General features: G+C 40.5%; 1 protein-coding gene across 1 annotated transcript in view; it reads left to right on the top strand.

Moving 5' to 3' along the window:
- NIBAN1 (niban apoptosis regulator 1) overlaps nt 1–17,690 on the top strand; it is a 153,061-nt gene that overhangs the window by 72,803 nt on the left and 62,568 nt on the right. The window contains exon 5 of the mRNA XM_021682787.2: nt 2,465–2,632. Within this exon, the coding sequence (XP_021538462.1) occupies nt 2,465–2,632 (168 nt within the window). The remainder of the gene's footprint in view (nt 1–2,464; nt 2,633–17,690) is intronic.

The following is a 17,690-nucleotide window of genomic DNA, read 5'->3' as shown; positions in this document are numbered from 1 at the left end:
ATTTGGGGATTTTATAACTAAGAAACAATGGGGAAAATAGATAATGATGTAGTTTTGGAATGTTGGTGAGACAAAGCAATTTTATTAAAGCACGGGGACAACCCTATGGGCAGAAAGAGCTGCTGCACTGAGGTTGGAGGAATGGCTGATTATATACTTGGGAGTTGGGGGATGTAAGGGACAAAGGGAGGTGTCCAAAAGGACTTTCATATGCTAAAGAAGACTTCAGGATACTGGAGGCTTGTTTTTCCTTGTAGTAAGACATTAACATTAAGACAGTTGGGAGCTTCCTGGAGCAGTGTTATACTCTATCTCAGGTCCTTGTCAATGGGCTGCAGCTCTAAAGAAATTCAATTTTGTTTACTTTCCCTTCTGCCTCAGTTTTCCACATCACTCATGGAAGGGAGGGTGATGTTAGGGCTCTAGGAAATTTAGTTACGAGTTATGGGTCTCTGAAAGTTAAGCTATTGATAAGAATGCTTTTTCCTTGTAAATCACTAAGACATTGGTAAACTGATGGAGACTCATGTCTGGCAGGACTGTGATCTCTGTCAGTTAACCATCTGTTTTTTCCCTTTCCTTAGTTTTAGGGCAGCTAGGACTACCTGAGAAATAGAGTGGGGAGGGGGCAGTTTGCTTGGTCCTCAGCTTGCTCTCTGCTCCCTCATCAGATATGTGTTACAACTAGAGGTCTGTGCTAACGAATTTAATCATTGATTCACTCATTTGTACAGTGGTTCATTCTTCTATTATGTGTCAGGTAGTTTGTGAGGTACTGGTGCGCCAAAGTTTGTGCTTCTGGCGCGTTCTACTTTGTTACCTTCAGATTTCAGGACATTGAACCAGAGTCCCCATATATGCCCCAAGAAATCTATTTTTTATTTATCCAATCTTGATTTATTAATTTGCTGGTAGCAAGACTCTGTCCTGGAGTTTCCCATGTGGCTCTGATCCATTGTTGGGTATGCCTAGTGCTTTCGGTGGCCTCTGAGACGGTCCTTTTGTCCTTCCCTTCCCTGAGATTGGTGCCCATTTTATGTAGGTAGAGAGCACAAGTTAATAAGCTGGGGGTCATTTAGCCAAGCATAACATCATATAACGGGAATGCATGGAAGGGAATAAAATTTAGGTAGGGATCTGAATAGTAGCATGGTTTAACATGAGTTTCTTAGAATTGATTTTGAGGTAAGTGGTAAAAGACCATCATTTAAAGTTTTTAAGATTTCCTAGGACAACATAGCACATTTACTCAACAAACTGTAGTTGAATATCTCCTCGGTTCCACAGCTGTGCTAAGGGCTGAGCATACAAAGATATGTAAGGTGCGGTTTCCATCCTCTTAGAGCACTGGTACTGCTTCCTGGGGAAAGGAACTGTGTGAGAACCAGTGGGGGAGCTCATCTCACTCTGTGCCGTCCACCCTGCCTGTCAGACATGAAAACAGATCTCTACAATATTTAGGGAGAACAAGGTAGGGAGCACCCAACCCTTTCTCTAGGGGCACGGGGAGGTGCCAACAGACACCCCAGAGGAGCAGCTTTTGAACTGACTTTTAAAGGATGAATGAGAATCTTCTAGGAGAAAGCATTGTGGAAAGGATAGAGGAAAAGGTAATAGGACCAACAGAAACAACATTCCATATTATGGAATGGAGGACCATGCCAAAGGAGAGCAGAGACTAGTCAAAATGGGACAGAACAGGGCAAAAATACCAACACTTCACAGGGGAATGGAGAGAAGGGGCAGAGGAACCAATAAAGCTGACCACGAAGAAACAATTTTCAAAAAGCACAAAGGACACCAGGAGAGAGGTGATCCTGCAAGTCAAGGGGAAAGAACGTTTTCAAAAGAAGGGGTAGTCAGCAGCAACAGATACTTCAGATCAGTTTAAAAGTATTAGCTAATTAGGAAAAAAAAAGGCTTAGGTAATGAAGAAGCCACAAGCTGCCAGTTAGGACAACAACATCAGCGACCTCAGCCATGGGGTTTCGGGGCTCGTGGGGCAGGAAGCAGACTGAGGCAGGAAGAAGCAAGTGCTGGGTTGGCTGGGACAGGGAGGAACCAGGGAGGGCAGGGCAGAGAGAGAGAGCTGCCTGGTGGAATGGGCGCTTGTGGGGACGGGAGGGTGAGTGGCTGCGCAGGCAGACCTGTGAGCCTCAAGAGGGCCAGCGGGGCCACCCAGACTGCGGATCCTTGATATGAGGAAGTTGAGAAAGGCGATGTCTGGTGGCCTTGGCTGTCCCTGTCAGGGAGGGGGCGAAGCCACCTGCTGGAGTGAGACAGCCACCTGTGTAGGGAGTGAGAGGAGCCTGAACTGCCATTTCCCGCCATCCTGGGAAGACATCTCATGTCACCTTTCTGTCCCATGGCCCGCCCCAAAGAGCTGCCTTCACGGCCCGAAATAAGTATTTTAAATAAAAGATGCACATTTTAAAATGTCTTCGTGTTTTCCACATTGCGTTAGCCTCCAGTGAGAAGGAGAACGCTCAGCCCTTCGTGGTCTTGCCCAAGGAATTCCCCGTGTACCTGTGGCAGCCGTTCCTCAGACACGGCTACTTCTGCTTCCACGACGCCGCGGACCAGAAGAAGTTCGGCGCTCTCCTGAGTGACTGCATCAGACATCTAAATCACGGTAGGACACGGCGCCCTCACACGCCCCGCGGGGCTGCTTTGGCTCAGGGGGCCTGGTCAGTCGCAGGAAGAACAGTTCCTGGAGCGTGCCGCGCCCCCCACCCGAGGGAGGGGAAGTCACGTGACGCAGGAGTTGGTACGTCAGAGCGCCGTCACGTCGCCGCTAGTTGTTAGGTTAGGTCTGGGAAACCTCCGCGAAACAGAGTGTGGGGCCTTATCCCGTGGCACGTGTGAGCCAAACGCATGCATATAATTTTGTGTATCATTCACCCTCCTCCTTTCTTTTGAGGTTTCTTACTAAAATGACACCAAGAATGTCCCAGCTGTCCCTGGCGATTTTAGTCCTTACGACGTTTCTTGTTTTTTTTCCCCTCACCTTTATTTCTGAATAACTTGTGCAAAACTTTATGGTACCTACAATCACTGGGCGAACTTCTTGAACACAGATTTTTTAGGGGCTCCAACCTCAGATATTCTAATTCGCTGGCTCTCTGCTGGAGCCCCTATTTTGCTTTTCTGACAAGCTGCCCAGCGATGCAGATGTTGCTGGTCCCGGGCCACACCTGGAGTGATGTTGCTTCGCTTTGCCTCTAGGTACGGACTTAATTACCATCAGGTCTATAACGGAAAAGACTTTTCATTGCAATATTGCAATGAAACGCAATTCATTGATGAGTTGATGTGAATGCTGGTTATTCTGGAATCCATGGAGTCTTCAGTTACAGATGATTAAGCTCTTTGTTCTTTGGCAGATGGAAAGGCAGTCGTTAGTCAGATATCATTGAGGGCTTACTCTGTGCCAGCCTCGGTAGGTATTAGGAACAGAGTAATGAACCATACAAAGTCCGTCTCTGGGTCTCTATTCAGAGACGAGGGACAACACAAGATAACTTGATAGTTCTTAAAGTTAATGTGTCGAGGGGTAACTAGAGGTGAGTATATGGTGAACAATGGAAGTTCAGTACTTTAGGCTTGTCAGAGGAGGCCTCTTTGAGCAGGTGACATGTGAGGTGAGTGACCTTCCCCATCAGTGCTTTTTTTTCCTAATAAGGCTAATGTCATTTTATCTTTAAAGTTCTGAGGTTTCCCTGAGAATGTCAGTCCCAAAGAGCAGGAGTCACTAAGTGATGTGTGTTGGTCTGTTCTTGATTTTAGCTTGTGTATTGATAGGAAGCTAATGAGAACATATAATGTCACTGTATTTTGCTATAGCAACTCTGAGTAACGTGCGTAATAATATTGGCTCATAACAAGTTAGGGACTTTATAAAAGTGATACTCTTATTAATATCTTGCCTTGTGGTTTGGATGTTCTAGAAACAAAGAATTGCCCAGCATTGCCTGTTCGTCTAGCTCATTTTTCAGTACACTTAGACCTCTGTGTGCAGGGCCTGGGTCTAGTATGAACATGCAGTTGGCACTAAACACAAGAACCATGAAGTTCCCTTAAGCAGAGAATGTTCTCTGCCTAGCCAGATGGGACTTGCTTCATTCCCCCTTCCATGTACATAATAGGAAATTCCCTGGGGGATTTCTGGATGTTAATGTAGCCTGCATTGAGATTCCATTTATGGAAGATTTCAGTCAATTCAAAACCTAATTCCGCTCTCCAGTGTTATCAAAAGCACTAAGATAATGAGGTCTGGTCACGTTGCTCTCATTTTCCATCACGTTCCTCTGTCCAGAAACCACTTTTCCTCACTGCGGCTTTATGCAGACTTAATGGGATGTGGTGTAACTTCCAGTAGCTCCAGGCAGAACCAGAGACCGTCAAAACATTGTAGGGAACAGTCCTTGACTGCTATGGGTCCTTCCCTTCTGGCCTGTTTTTCTGTGTTTTTGACAGCACAATGTACCACCCGTCTTTACTGACTACCTTTGTTGTTTCTACCTCTACCCGGTATTCATTGTATGATCTTGAGTAAACCTGTAAGAGGCTTGAGAATAGCGAACCATGATTTTTTTCCCATAATTACCAGAAGAGTCTAGGAATAGATGTAAAATTAGGGCTCAGGAAAAGAGAGTAGGGCTGTTAGCCTGTCGTTGCCGCTCCACTGGCCCTCAAGCCACAACACACGTCTGTTGAGAATTAGCATATTCCAGCAGCTGATGCCGGGCCACTCTTGATCCTGTCCACTCACAAGTCCTCGGGGGTCTTCTTGTCTTTTCAGTTTTATTGAGATATAATTGTATCAGTCGAAGCTGTGTCACATACTAATTTGATGTATGTATATATCGTACAATGGTCACCACAGTAAGTTTAGTTAATATCCATCACCTGGCAGAATCACAGTTTTTTTCTCATGATGAGAACCTTCAAGATCGACTCTCTTGGTGACTTCCAAATGTGCAATACAGTATTGTTAACTGTAGTCACCATGCTGTACGTGACAGCCCAGAATTTATTTATTTTATAACTGGAAGTTTATACCTTTGACCACCTTCACCCCATATCCCCACTCCCCACCTTCTGCCTCTAGCAGCTACCAATCCAATCCCTGTTTTGATGACGTTGAGGTTTTTAGGGTTTGTTTTGTTTTGTTTTGTTTTTTTAGATTCCAAATGTAAGTGAGATCATACAGTATTTGTCTTTCTCTGACATATTTTACTTAACATGATGCCCTCTAGGAATCTTTGAGGGAAGATTATTTCCTTGCCTTTGTGGTAAGCTCCACCAAGGATGTCTGTCACTCGGGTTCCTAGGACACCTCTCTTTGGGCTCAAATCCCACCACAACCCGGCCCACTTGCCCCAGGAGTTCTGGGTTCAAATTGGTCCAGGTATACATGTCCATTCATTCTGAATCCAGAACCACTTCTATTCCTCCTTATAGGGTGTGTTTGTTTACTATTTAACCCCAACAAAGGGCCTTGATTGCACTCTGTTCTTGGACAATAAGGCTATATCCTAGGGCAGGTTAAGGCAAGTAGAAGGCTCTCTGCTCCTTCTTCCTTCAAGAGAGGGAGCTGCTTCTGGGCACCTCAAAGATTAGGTACATAAGGGTGTGTGTGTGTGTGTGTGTGTGTGTGTGTTTTGTTTTGTTTTGTTTTTGGCACCTCTTCTTTGAGCAGGCATAAAAAAATTCCACAATTATTCTTGAACAGAACATCCTACTCCAACACTCTGGACTAAATGTCAAGCCCATTACATGATATGGGTCTATAGCAACTGCTGTCCTCTGTCCTTTTGGAATCACACTGCAATCCCTTGTCCCCAGTGAGGGAAGGCCAGGGTTCTAAATGTCCATTGCTATAAAATGGGAGTTATATAATGCCAAGGTATTCCAAGATAGTCCTTTTGTCCAAAATTCAGTCTTATTCTTTAGAATTTTAGTTTGAAAAATCTGGTCATTGTAGTTATAGGGATAGGATAGTTAAAAGTCTTTAAAAAATAGAGTTGTGCATATGCAGCATGGAATAATGATCATTATCAACACAAGTCTGTCTTTTCAGCTCAGGGTAAACATTCCTTGGCATAGGAATTTGCAGGATGGGGAGAAAGTGTTTCTGGCAGGAAGAATAGAATGTGTGGAGGCCAGGAAGATAGTCAGAGCATGGATCATTAGGGAAACTGAAAGAATTTTGTGTGGCTGGTGCTTAGCGAGGAGAGAGGAGCCAAGTAGGGATGGGAAGATGGGCAGGATCCAGGCTATAAAGGGCTTTGCAGTGGATATTAAGGGATTTGCACTTTATTCTAACAGCAACAGGAAACTATTAAAAGGTTTTAAGCAGAGAAGCAACTCAGTCATATATTCATTTTAGAAAGGTCACACTAGCTGCTGTGTGGGCAAAGGATGGGAGGGTAGCATGCTGGGATGCCAGGAGGCCACTTAGAAAGCTTTGGTAGGCACCAGATGGTGGGAGCCTGCACAAGAGAGCTGATAATGGGGATGATGAGAGGTGGCTGGATAAGAGAGATATCCAGGAAGTAGAATGAATAGAACTTGAGGTTAGACAGTGTGAGAGTGAGGCAGTGGGAGGATTCCCACCTGCTGCCATTCTCTGAGACAGGAACCTTGCATGAAGAGAGAAGCAGGTGCCAAGAAAGGATGATGAATGTGGTCAGTGTCGTAGACACTGAGTTGGAGAAGTCCATGAACATCCAGGTGAGGAAGTCTCATAGACAGACGCGTGGACGGGGCTGGAGACGGGAGGACCCTCTGGAGGGGAGACCCGAGTGGGAAGTCAGCAGCCAGCAGCCCGTCATTAAGCTGTGGCTGGCTTTGTAGGAAGGCTGTAGTTTGCGAGCCCCTCAAACGCAAATTGTCTTTTTTTCTATGGATCCCCATTCCCAGCAATTGTCCAAGGGCCTAGTGCCAGGTAAAGGCTCTGTCAATCTCTCTATTCTCCATCCTTTGGTAGTTACAAATACGCTCATGTGTGAAAAAGCATGGAACACGTATGTTGGTACAGCTTAAAGATGTTTGTATATAAAATCTGCGAACATTTAAGGAAACTGGGTCGGTGCTTTTATGTTAGGTAAGTGCCAACTTACTCACTCACTACATGGATCTCTGATTTTACTGTTGAACCTTTAGGCAACATGCTCGTCAGGAATATAAAACCTCTGTGAAATTCAGTGACAGGCTCTCTGACTCACCCTCTTCATACGGATACCTCTTTAATTGCCAGTGCCTCTTCTGTATTTTATTTCAAGTTTGCTGCTACCAACCTGCTTTGGGACTCATATAAAAAACATTCCCAGAGGCTTTTAGTTGATCTGATTTTTTCCAATTACTGCCACTTCCTTCTACATGTAGCAGTCAGATAAATCATCTGTAAGCACAGTTTTTTATTAAAATCCCTCAGTGGCACTGCCGTTGTCACAAAGATGAAACATTTCATTCCAAGGAGATTGGCTGTGCCTGATTTACTGTATTCTCAAGCACAAGCCTCCTTTCTCCCAATCTTGCTGTCGTACTCCTCCGGCCTTCTTTGAATAGGAGTGTTACTTGGACACCTTCAGCTTTGCATACACCTCCAGTACCCACTCCCCCCTTCCACCTATTCAGATTCTCTCTTGCTCCTTTAACACCCAGCTTCAGTCTGACCCCTGCCGTGAAGACCCCAGGGTTAACTTCTCCAGCACCTGTTATCTATCCCACTGATTGGAAACTCTCCACGGTCTGCCTTAACATTATTCATTTTCATGTCTACTTGTCCTGTTTCTCTTCATTTCAAGTCCCTCAAGGGAAATCATATGTCACCCTTTGTATCCCCCTGCAGCGCTTAGACAAGTATCTTGTGTTTCATAAAATGGCTCAAGGACATTTGTGAATTAATAACTTACTGCTTAAAGTAAAGCTGATTTCAGAATTGAAGTGCAATTTGAGAGATGATCATTGTAAATGTGGCCTGGCCTACTTCATAAACATGTTGGCATGAGTGAGTGAAGAGATTTGTCAATACAGAGCCTAAAGGGTTTGAGGAACAAAAGAGTCAGATGCCAGAAGACAGCCACCACTGGATGCATCGTGATTCTGGTAAGAAGGTGGAATGATGACCACGTTGTGTTGGACAGTCCTGTGCTAGCTTGAAGGACAGCCAGGACTGCCACTGAGCACATGCCAGTGTTCCCATCGTCATGAACACTAAGGAAGAAGGGACAGTAAAATATCTGGGAAGCATGGAGGGCACATGGGTCGAAAAGATAGTATAAAAGAAGAGCCCAGGGGATTTTGGAGAGAAGAACAAAATTATGTCAAGACGCTCTGCAAACCTCTGTTTTGAGTTGGGCTGTTCAATCACTTATGACAATGATGACATCCAAGGGTGCCTGTGATGGAGTGAGTCAGGCTGAATGTGAAGCTGTCACAGTGATTAAACTCAGGGTTGTATGCTTTGAGCTCTTCTCCGCAAAATCCCATGTCAAATCAAACGCCTTTATGAGATTTGGTTTTGACAATTGCACATTTTAGGTGTTCAATAAATGTTCCTGAATTAAACTGATTTTTAAAACAGAAAAGGATCTTCTGATTCAAGTAGCTAGAGCAAACCCTTTTTGGTGTGTGTTTCTTTGAACATGTTGTGTTATGCTCTCCAGTGCTCAACAGTAGATTTCAGATCTGTTTTCACTAACTTCTACTTAAAGCAGTATCTCCTCAGCCCATCATCACCTGTGAAACACATTCATTACTTGAGGGATTCAGTGATCTGATGTGAGCATCAGTCAAGTTGAACTGAAAATATACAATGTGTTTTATGTTATTATATCTGAAAAATACTTATGAATTTGTGGCACGCGCTTATATTTATAGACACACCTATCTATGAGTCAGAAAATTCCAACTATGCTTGGGCTCTTTTGGATGTTTTATTACAAAAGAATGTTCCACTGGACATACATAAATAAAAGTACAGTTTTTATAAACATCTCTTTGCATGCTTTTACTTCAAAAAGCATTCTGCAGTGTACTATTTTTGCAATGCACAAAAACCTTTATGCCCTGTAAAGAAAAATGCTTGCCAAATTACTGTTTAATCAGTCACTAGATATCAGTTTCCAGTTTTCATAGGACTGTCCCAAACAAAATTCTTTACAAGGTTTCTCTCTGCTTGGAGACTACATTCTCCTTGATTTTAGCGTGTGCTCTTTGCCTCACACAGTTAATGCTCTACAAGTTATAAACATTTCTCTCTGTCCCTTTGTGAATATGCCATTTTCTCTTAAGGAGTCATCACTTCTCCCTTTCTGACCCTTGCTTACTGTTCATAAAAAGTTAACTTTGGAAGGGACCTTTAGTGGTCACCTATTCCAACCCCTCAGAGTTCATTTATGATAAAGGCTCAAATAGTGACTCACATGCCCAAGGTCATAGCTGGTTCGTGGAAGAGGACTAGTTGTCCTGACACCTCGTCCTTGTAATTTATCGTCTTTCAGCACTACTTTTTAGAAGACTCTTTATTTTTTTTAATTTTTTATTGTTATGTTAATCACCATAAATTACATCATTAGTTTTTGATGTAGTGTTCCATGATTCATTGTCTGTGTATAACACCCAGTGCTCCATTCAGTAACGTGCCCTCTTTAATACCCATCAGCAGGCTAACCCATCCTCCCACCCCCGCCCCTCCAGAACCCTCAGTTTGTTTTTCAGAGTCCATCATCTCTCATGGTTCGTCTCCCCCTCCAATTTCCCCCCCCTTCGTTCTTCCCCTCCTGCTATCTTCTTTTTTTTTTTTTTAGAAGACTCTTTAATCTCTTGGTCACTTAAAACACAATACTATTAAATCAGACTACTTTTGTGATACATTTGCATGACCCAAATTGAAGCAAACTCAGAGCTGTTCACTGAAGGTCATCTGAGACCTGGGTTATGTCTGGTTTCTCGATAAGCAATACTATCTTGAATTTAACTTGGTATTTTGCCCACCTGCTAAACATGACTGTATCTTTTAGTCTAGGTATGCTCTGAAGATAAAATATCTGATAATGTAGCTTGCTTACTGGTTAAATTTTGTGTATGGTAAAATGCAAGCTACATATGGTTTTATACAGTTTAATAAAAACTGATTTGTAAAGGAAAATTATGGTGCTTGCGAAGACTTGTGTTGGAATAGTCTAAAAATAATAGATCTAAAATTAGCCAGACAGAGAAGACAAATACCACATGGCATCACTAAAAAAAAAAAAAACCAAACTCACAGAAACAGAGTAGAAGAGTGGTTGCTGGGGATGGGGGGTCGAGGAAATAGGGAGAGGTTGGTAAAAGTGTACAAACTTTCAGCTGTCAGATGAATAAAGGTCTGAGGATCTAATGTAAAACATGTGACTGTAGTTGACAGCTCTGTATCGTATCACTGAAATTTGCTAAAAAAAAGAATTTTAAGTGTTCTAATCTACCTCCCACCCACCAAAAGGTAAATACATGAAGTGATAGATGTGTTAATTAACTAGATGGGTGAATCTTTTAATTATATATGTAATCATTATATATATATATACATATATATGATTTCATTATATATATAATGTATATAGTCATTATATATATATATATATAATCACCAGGATGTACGTTTTACACATCTTATAATTTTATATGTCAGTTGTACCCGAATAAAGCTGAAGTGAAGAGCCAAAATAATAGATCTAAACAGGTTTTATTCATATTATTTATACTTACAGGTATACTTAAATTACTCAAAGCTCTCAAAACAGTTTAAGAGTTGATACTGAAAGAACGGGTTTACATCAGAGACTAGAATCAACAGAAGTGTTTTCTCGCAGTCATTCAGCATTCATCACCAGAGAGTACCTACAAATGTAGCCTTCCGTTCATTTGTTGCCTAAAACTATGTTGTCGTGAAACCACTGTTGAATGCTTCCTTTGGGCCTGTCCAGCATTATGTTATCACTTCAGTGAAACCATTGATTCTTGCCACCCCTCTCCCTTCCTACTTCCAAAGAACCAAGTAGTTATTTTGGGATGGGGGTCTAAAAGTTGTGTTCTTGTGGTAGTTAAGGGTGACAACTTGGAACAATAATAAAGATTATACAAGCAGAGAGTTGAAATCAGTTCAAGCAAAGTTATTTATCTGTTATTTTGATTGGGTAAATTCCAAAATTACCTGGCAGTTTTTGATGTTATTATGACCGACTTTGGCAAAGCTTGACAAACTTTCAGGTTTTTTGTTTGTGTGTTTGTGTTTTGTTTTGTTTTTTTACTTCTGGATGGAATATGGTAAGATTGAAATGATACAGCAAATGAGATGGCTGTTTTAATATATAGTTGTATAGTCAGTGTTATGAAAGAGCTCCATTTGGCATATATTCCTAGATTTCTTTTAAAAAATCAACATTCAGGGGGCTTGGAGAAAAGTCTCACCTCTTGTCATGGAATGGTGAGCCACTGTCCTCCTTCCCACACTGTGAACAAATTCAGAACGTGTAAGATGGAAGAGAACCATGCTGGGAGCTGTCTGTTGTTCATTCTATTAGTTGTTTTGAGTTTTTAAAAATTAAATATTGAGTAGCTATAAAAGAATGCTTATGAGGTATATACAAGGTTTAAAGATCATTACTCTCACCCATGTTATTTCTTATGTGCCTCTCCCTCATCCACTGCCTTCTTTTCCCTTTGAGAGAACACCATCCTGGATTTTGTGTTTTGCTTTTCTTTATAGCTTTATCATGAGTGTTTAATCATTCGGCATGTTTTTAGACTTTATCCTGTGGAATTGTATTTACATGCCTTCATTCATGACCTCCCTTTTCAATCTTTTACTCCAGCGGTTCACCAGTGTTTTTGCTTACAGCTGTATTTCATTGAATTTCATTGCAAAATATATATTCCATTATATTAATAGACCCTAATTTCTAATATCCATTTTACTGTTGATAGGCATGTGGGTTTCCATTATTTATTCCGAACAATGCTGCTGTGAACACTTTCTGTTTGTTGCTGGTTTATAGAAGTGTAATTCTGATTTGGTTTGCTAGTATCTCAGGGAATGTTCACATCCGTGTTGAGTGCATTTGCCTATAATTTTGCAATGACATTTTGCCGTCAGGGTTGTTCTCGTTTCATAAAAGGAATTATGATAGAGTTCTTCCCCTCTCCTCTTTTTTTCCTTTTCTGTAATCTGGAATAGTTTGTGTAGCACTGGAGCCACTTGTATTTTTGCTATTTGATGGAGCTTTTCTGTAAACCCATCTTAGCTTGGTGCTCTTTTTGAGGGAAAATTTTAAATTACTGACTTAGATTTTTAAACTGTTACAGGATTATTCAGTTTTTATCCATTTTATTTATGTTTTAAAATTCAGTGGCATATAGTTATGCATGATATTTCTTACTAAGAATATATTCATGATTCCCCCTGTATTCTCTGTGGGGTCTGTAGTTGTTCCTTTTTTATTTCTAATATTGTTATTCTGTATCTCCTCTCTTTTTTTTCTTGGTCACTTTCACTGGAAGTTCATCAGTTTTGTCAACTTTTTCCAGAAACCAAACTTGGATTTGGCAGACTATTGCATATTTGTTTTCTATTATGTGAATTTCTGATGTTATCTTTCTAATTGCCTTTCTTCTATTTCCTCAGGCTTTATTTTGTTGGTTTGTTCCCCTGCCCCTCATCTCTTTAGGTAGATACTTAGCTCATTGTGATTGTTTTAAAATGCTTGGAAATTCTTTGACAATTTTTCCTTCAGAAAAATGAAAACCCAATTTACTTCTCTTAAATATGGGCCAGACTTGGTAACTCTTACACTTCTTACAAACAGAAGGTGGCAGAAGTAATATGTTGAGTTTCAAGAATAGGTCACAAAAAGAATAGCTTCTGCCTGGCTTTTTCTCTTTTGGTTCGCTCACTTGGGAGGAACTAGCCACCATCTAGTGAGAACACACAGCAGCCCTCTATGGAGGGCCATGTGGAGAGAAACTGAGGCTTCCTGCCAGCAACCAACACCAATATGCCAGCCATGTAGATGCTTCTGTTGTGGTCAAGCCTTCAGATGATTGCAGTTTTGGCCAACGATGTGACTGCAACTTCATGAAACACCTCAAGCCAGAACCACTCAGCCATAGTGCTTTTGAGTTCCTGACCCACAAAAACTATGAATATGTACCATGGTTGTAAGTCATTGGCTTTTGGAGTAATTTGTTATCATAGCAGTAGAAAAACTAATATACTCACTAATCATCATCCTTTCTTCTGCTCTAATATAAGCGTAAATTCTTTACATTTCCCTCTATGTATTGTTTTAGCTTAATCCCACAAGTTTGGATGGGCAGTATTTTTCATTATCATTTTTGCAGTGATTTTCATTATCAGATTTAAATATTTTATAGTTTCCATTATTATTTTTTCTTTGACTTACGAGTTACTTAGAACTGTGTTTCTTTATTTCCAAATATATATTGTGTATTTATTATTGGTTTCTAGCTTAACTGTATTGTAGACAAAAAATATAGTCTGTATGATATCCTTTAAAATGTGTTGCACCTTGCTTTATGGCCTTGTATGGGGTCTTCTGGGGGAGGGAGCCGGCAGCCTAAAAGCTCCTTGAGTACTTGTATATGTATGTGTCTATTAACTTAAGTGTGTCTTTGTGTCATTCCAGTCTGTTTTATGTTTACTGATTGATTGTTTCTTTTTTTTTTTAAAGATTTTTTATTTATTTATTTGACAGAGAGAGAGACAGCAAGAGAGGGAACAGAAGCAGGGGGAGTGGGAGAGAGAGAAGCAGGCTTCCAGCTGAGCAGAGAGCCCGATGCGGGGCTCGATCCCAGGACCCTGGGATCATGACCTGAGCTGAAGGCAGACGCTTAACCGACTGAGCCACCCAGGTGCCCCTGATTGTTTCTTACTCTGCTAAATTTATCCCTTACCAAAGAGGGATCTATTAAAATCTGCCACTATGATGGTAGACTTTTTTCATTTCTATTAATTGTTGAATTATATTTTGTTATGCATTTTATAACATATCCATGTTACTAGATGGATACTTGTTTAAAATTGCTTTATCTTCCTGTGAATTGAATAATTTATTATTATGAAATGATCCATTTTATCTCTGTGAATGCTTTTTGCCTTCAAGTCTATTTTGTCTGATTTTATTTTATTTTATTTATTTTTTTAAGATTTTATTTATTTTTCGACAGAGAGACACAGTGAGAGAGGGAACACAAGCAGGGGGAGTGGGAGAGGGAGAAGCAGGCTTCCCGTCGATCAGGGAGCCTGACACGGGGCGCGATCCCAGGTCCCTGGGATCATGACCTGAGCCAAAGGCAGACGCTTAATGACTGAGCCACCCAGGCGCCCTATTTTGTCTGATTTTAATGTAGCAACACTAATTTTCCTTTTTTAGGGCTTTCATAGAATATTCATTTAATAAAAACTTCTGACAATCTTTTAAATGGAGCATTTAGTTTGCTGATATCTACTATGATGGTTTGGTTTTAAATCCCTCATATTTTGTGTTTTCTGTATAGTCCACCTTTTCTGTTTCCTTTTCTCTACATTCTTGCCTTCTTCCAGATTGATTATTACCACTGCGCAATAGAAATGTGTATATCCTGTTTCTGTCTTGTTAGCCTACATAACTTCTCAAAAATTAATCAACATCCTTAACTTTCTCTAAAAAAAAAATACAGATAAGTTAGAACACTAACTCCTATAACATTACCCCACCACCACCACGAATAGGCTCTCGTTGACATGAATTTTAATGATATCTTTTTATGTTAACCCTCCGAGATATTCTTATTGCTGTTTTAGGCAGTTTTAATGTTTATCTTTACACATCTTTACACTCTCTTTGCTCACAATTTCTTCTTGCATTTTAGACCTTCCATCTGGGAGCATTTTCTTTTCTTTCTTTCTTTCTTTCTTTCTTTGTTTCTTTGTTTGTTTGTTTCTTTCTTTCTTTCTTTCTTCCTTCCTTCCTTCCTTCCTTAACTGTATCCTATAGAATTTCCAGTTTTTATCAGAAAATGTCTTTATCTTATCCTTGTTCACAAAAGATATTTCACCACATATGAAATTCTGGGGTGACAGTCATTTTCGGTCACCACACTGAATATTTTATTCCAATCTTTTGGCTTTCCTCATTGAAGTTGAGAGATTTGTTGTTCTTTTGAAAGGAGTTTGATGTATTTCTCACTTTTAAAAAAAACACACACATACTTTCTTTGTCTCTGGTATTCTCCAGTTTCACAAAAATGTGTCATAGCTGTGGAGTTCCTATTTATTTAGAATGCTTGAGATTTGTTGGTTTTCCTGAATCTGTAGGTTATTATTTAATCAATTTTAGAAAATTCTCAGCCATTATCTCTTTTTCTCCTTTGTTCTGTTTCTTCTCCTTTGGGAAATCTGATTAGACACATATTATATATTCTTATTCTATCTTCTTCATCCCTTAACCTTTTATATTTTTCATCTTTTTTTTCTGTTTCTTCCTGAACTGTTTCTAAGGATCTCTCTTCTCAGCTATATTTAATTTCCTGCTAAACTCATTGAGTTTTGCTTTTAATTGTCATATTTTTTTCTGTTTCTAGTGATTATTTCTGTTCTTTTTCTAATCTGAGTAGTCATTTGAAATCATCTCTTGCTCTTTACTCACATTGTCAATTTCTTCTATTTTAAAAACATGTTAAACTGACTATATTTTATATTCTGTGTTGCTAATTCCAATATCTGAGATCTTTGTGGATTGTATTCTGCTATTTCTTATTTCTGCTTGTTCTCTCTCATGGTACCTTATTAACTGGTGTACATTATGATTTTTCATATAAGCTCCTAAGTTCGTAATTCACCAGTTGAAGGTGAATTCCTCCAGAGAGGATTTGTGTTTCATCTTACCAGATGATAGAGGGCACTGCCAGATATTTGGACTACTCAGTTAATGTGCTTTTAGGCTATAAAGGTTGTGGGAACGTGCTTGTGAATATGATTTCTCAAGGGAAGTATTTATCTCCTTTACTCAATGCCAAGGTTTGAGACAGGCAATTTTCCTTGTAATGGTCTAAAACCATTTATATATGAGTGGTTTCTGCACTTTAATTTAGCACCTTATATGGATTTGGACTTTGATTCTGGTACTCAGCCTCCTGGGAGACTACGTAAAGGGCAGCATACAGTCATCTGCTTAAGGTGGTGAAGGCACTGGGTCTGTGATGCCTTCACTTTTCTAAAGTGAAAGCTAGCTTCAAGGCTTGCCTTATTACATTTTGGGGGTTTGTATTAGTTTGCTAGGGCTGCTATAACAAATTACCACTGACCAGGTGGCTTAAGCACCATAAATTTTTTGTCTCACATTTCTAGAAGCAAGAAGGTGTTGGCAGGGTTGGCTCCTTCTATGGGCTGTGAGAGAAGTATCTGTTCTAGGCTTTTCTCCTTGCCTTATAGAAACATTACTCCTATCTCTGCCTTCATCTTCACGTGGCATTGTCCCTCTGGGCATGCCTGTGTCCAAATTTCCCCTCTTTATAAGGACACCAGTCATATTGGGTTAGGAGCTCAAACTATTCCAAAATGCCCTCATCTTAACTAGCTACATCTACGATGACTTTATTTCCAACGAAGGGCACTTTCTGAAATACTGAGGATCAGAGTTTCAACATATGAATTTGGGGGGGGGAAACACAATTTAACCCATAACATATTTCTTCTTTTACTGCCAGCTCATCAAGGTATTTAAAAATATTATTCAGAGTGTATGGGACACCTGGGTGGCTCAGTCGGTTAAGCGTCTGCCTTTGGCTCGGGTCATGATCCCAGGGTCCTGGGATCGAGTCCCTGGTCCAGCTCCTTGCTCAGCTAGGAGCCTGCTTCTCCCTCTGCCCACTCCCCTGCTTGTGCTCTCTCTCTCTCCCTGACAAATAAATAAAAATCTTTAAAAAAATTAAAAATACTATTCACAGTGTAATTTATGCAGCATATATATGTATGTTTGCCCATGGAGAAGACTGGTTAAAGTACAGAGCCTACCATAGTGCTGGACGCCCACAGATAAAATTTAAATGGTGTTGAAAAGTTAATTGTCCCTAATAGCAGTTTTACAAAGGATGCTTCCGTCTTTTAAGCACACGTTCATTTTGCAACCCTGTTGCATTGCCCTTGACGTTTGGCAGCTGCATATTGGCCACCTTGCCCTCGGGGAAATGACTCAAAAGCTAGCTGATCTTCAGAAAATTTTCAAGTTCCAGGGCCTCGTTAGGAACCAGTGTTTCAGTCAACTCTGTGTTGAATGCTCTCTGCAACTATAGCCGATACCAGCCATAATGGTAATAATAAAGAAATCTCAGTCATCAAGGTTAAATTCTACACTGTATGCAATGTGTAAGATGATAGAGAAATGCAGAATACATTTTAGAAAGCTTTTCATTAAATACCAGTCAAGCTTTTCCTACATGTAAAGGATTCAGCCTCAGTTCTTTGAAAACTTTGCTTAATCAGAAGCTCTTATTCATTTAAGGTTATCTAGAGACGAAGATTTTTAACAGTATTTTTCAAGATTTTATTTATTTATTTGAGAGAGAAAGAGTGGGAGCAGGGAGAGGAACAGAGGGGGAGGGAGAGGGAGGAGGGGAAAGAATCTCAAGCAGAGTCCATGCTGAGT

The sequence above is a fragment of the Neomonachus schauinslandi genome, chromosome 6, assembly GCF_002201575.2.
Source record: "Neomonachus schauinslandi chromosome 6, ASM220157v2, whole genome shotgun sequence".
NCBI lineage: Eukaryota > Metazoa > Chordata > Mammalia > Carnivora > Phocidae > Neomonachus > Neomonachus schauinslandi.
This window is presented reverse-complemented; position numbering and strand designations above follow the sequence as displayed.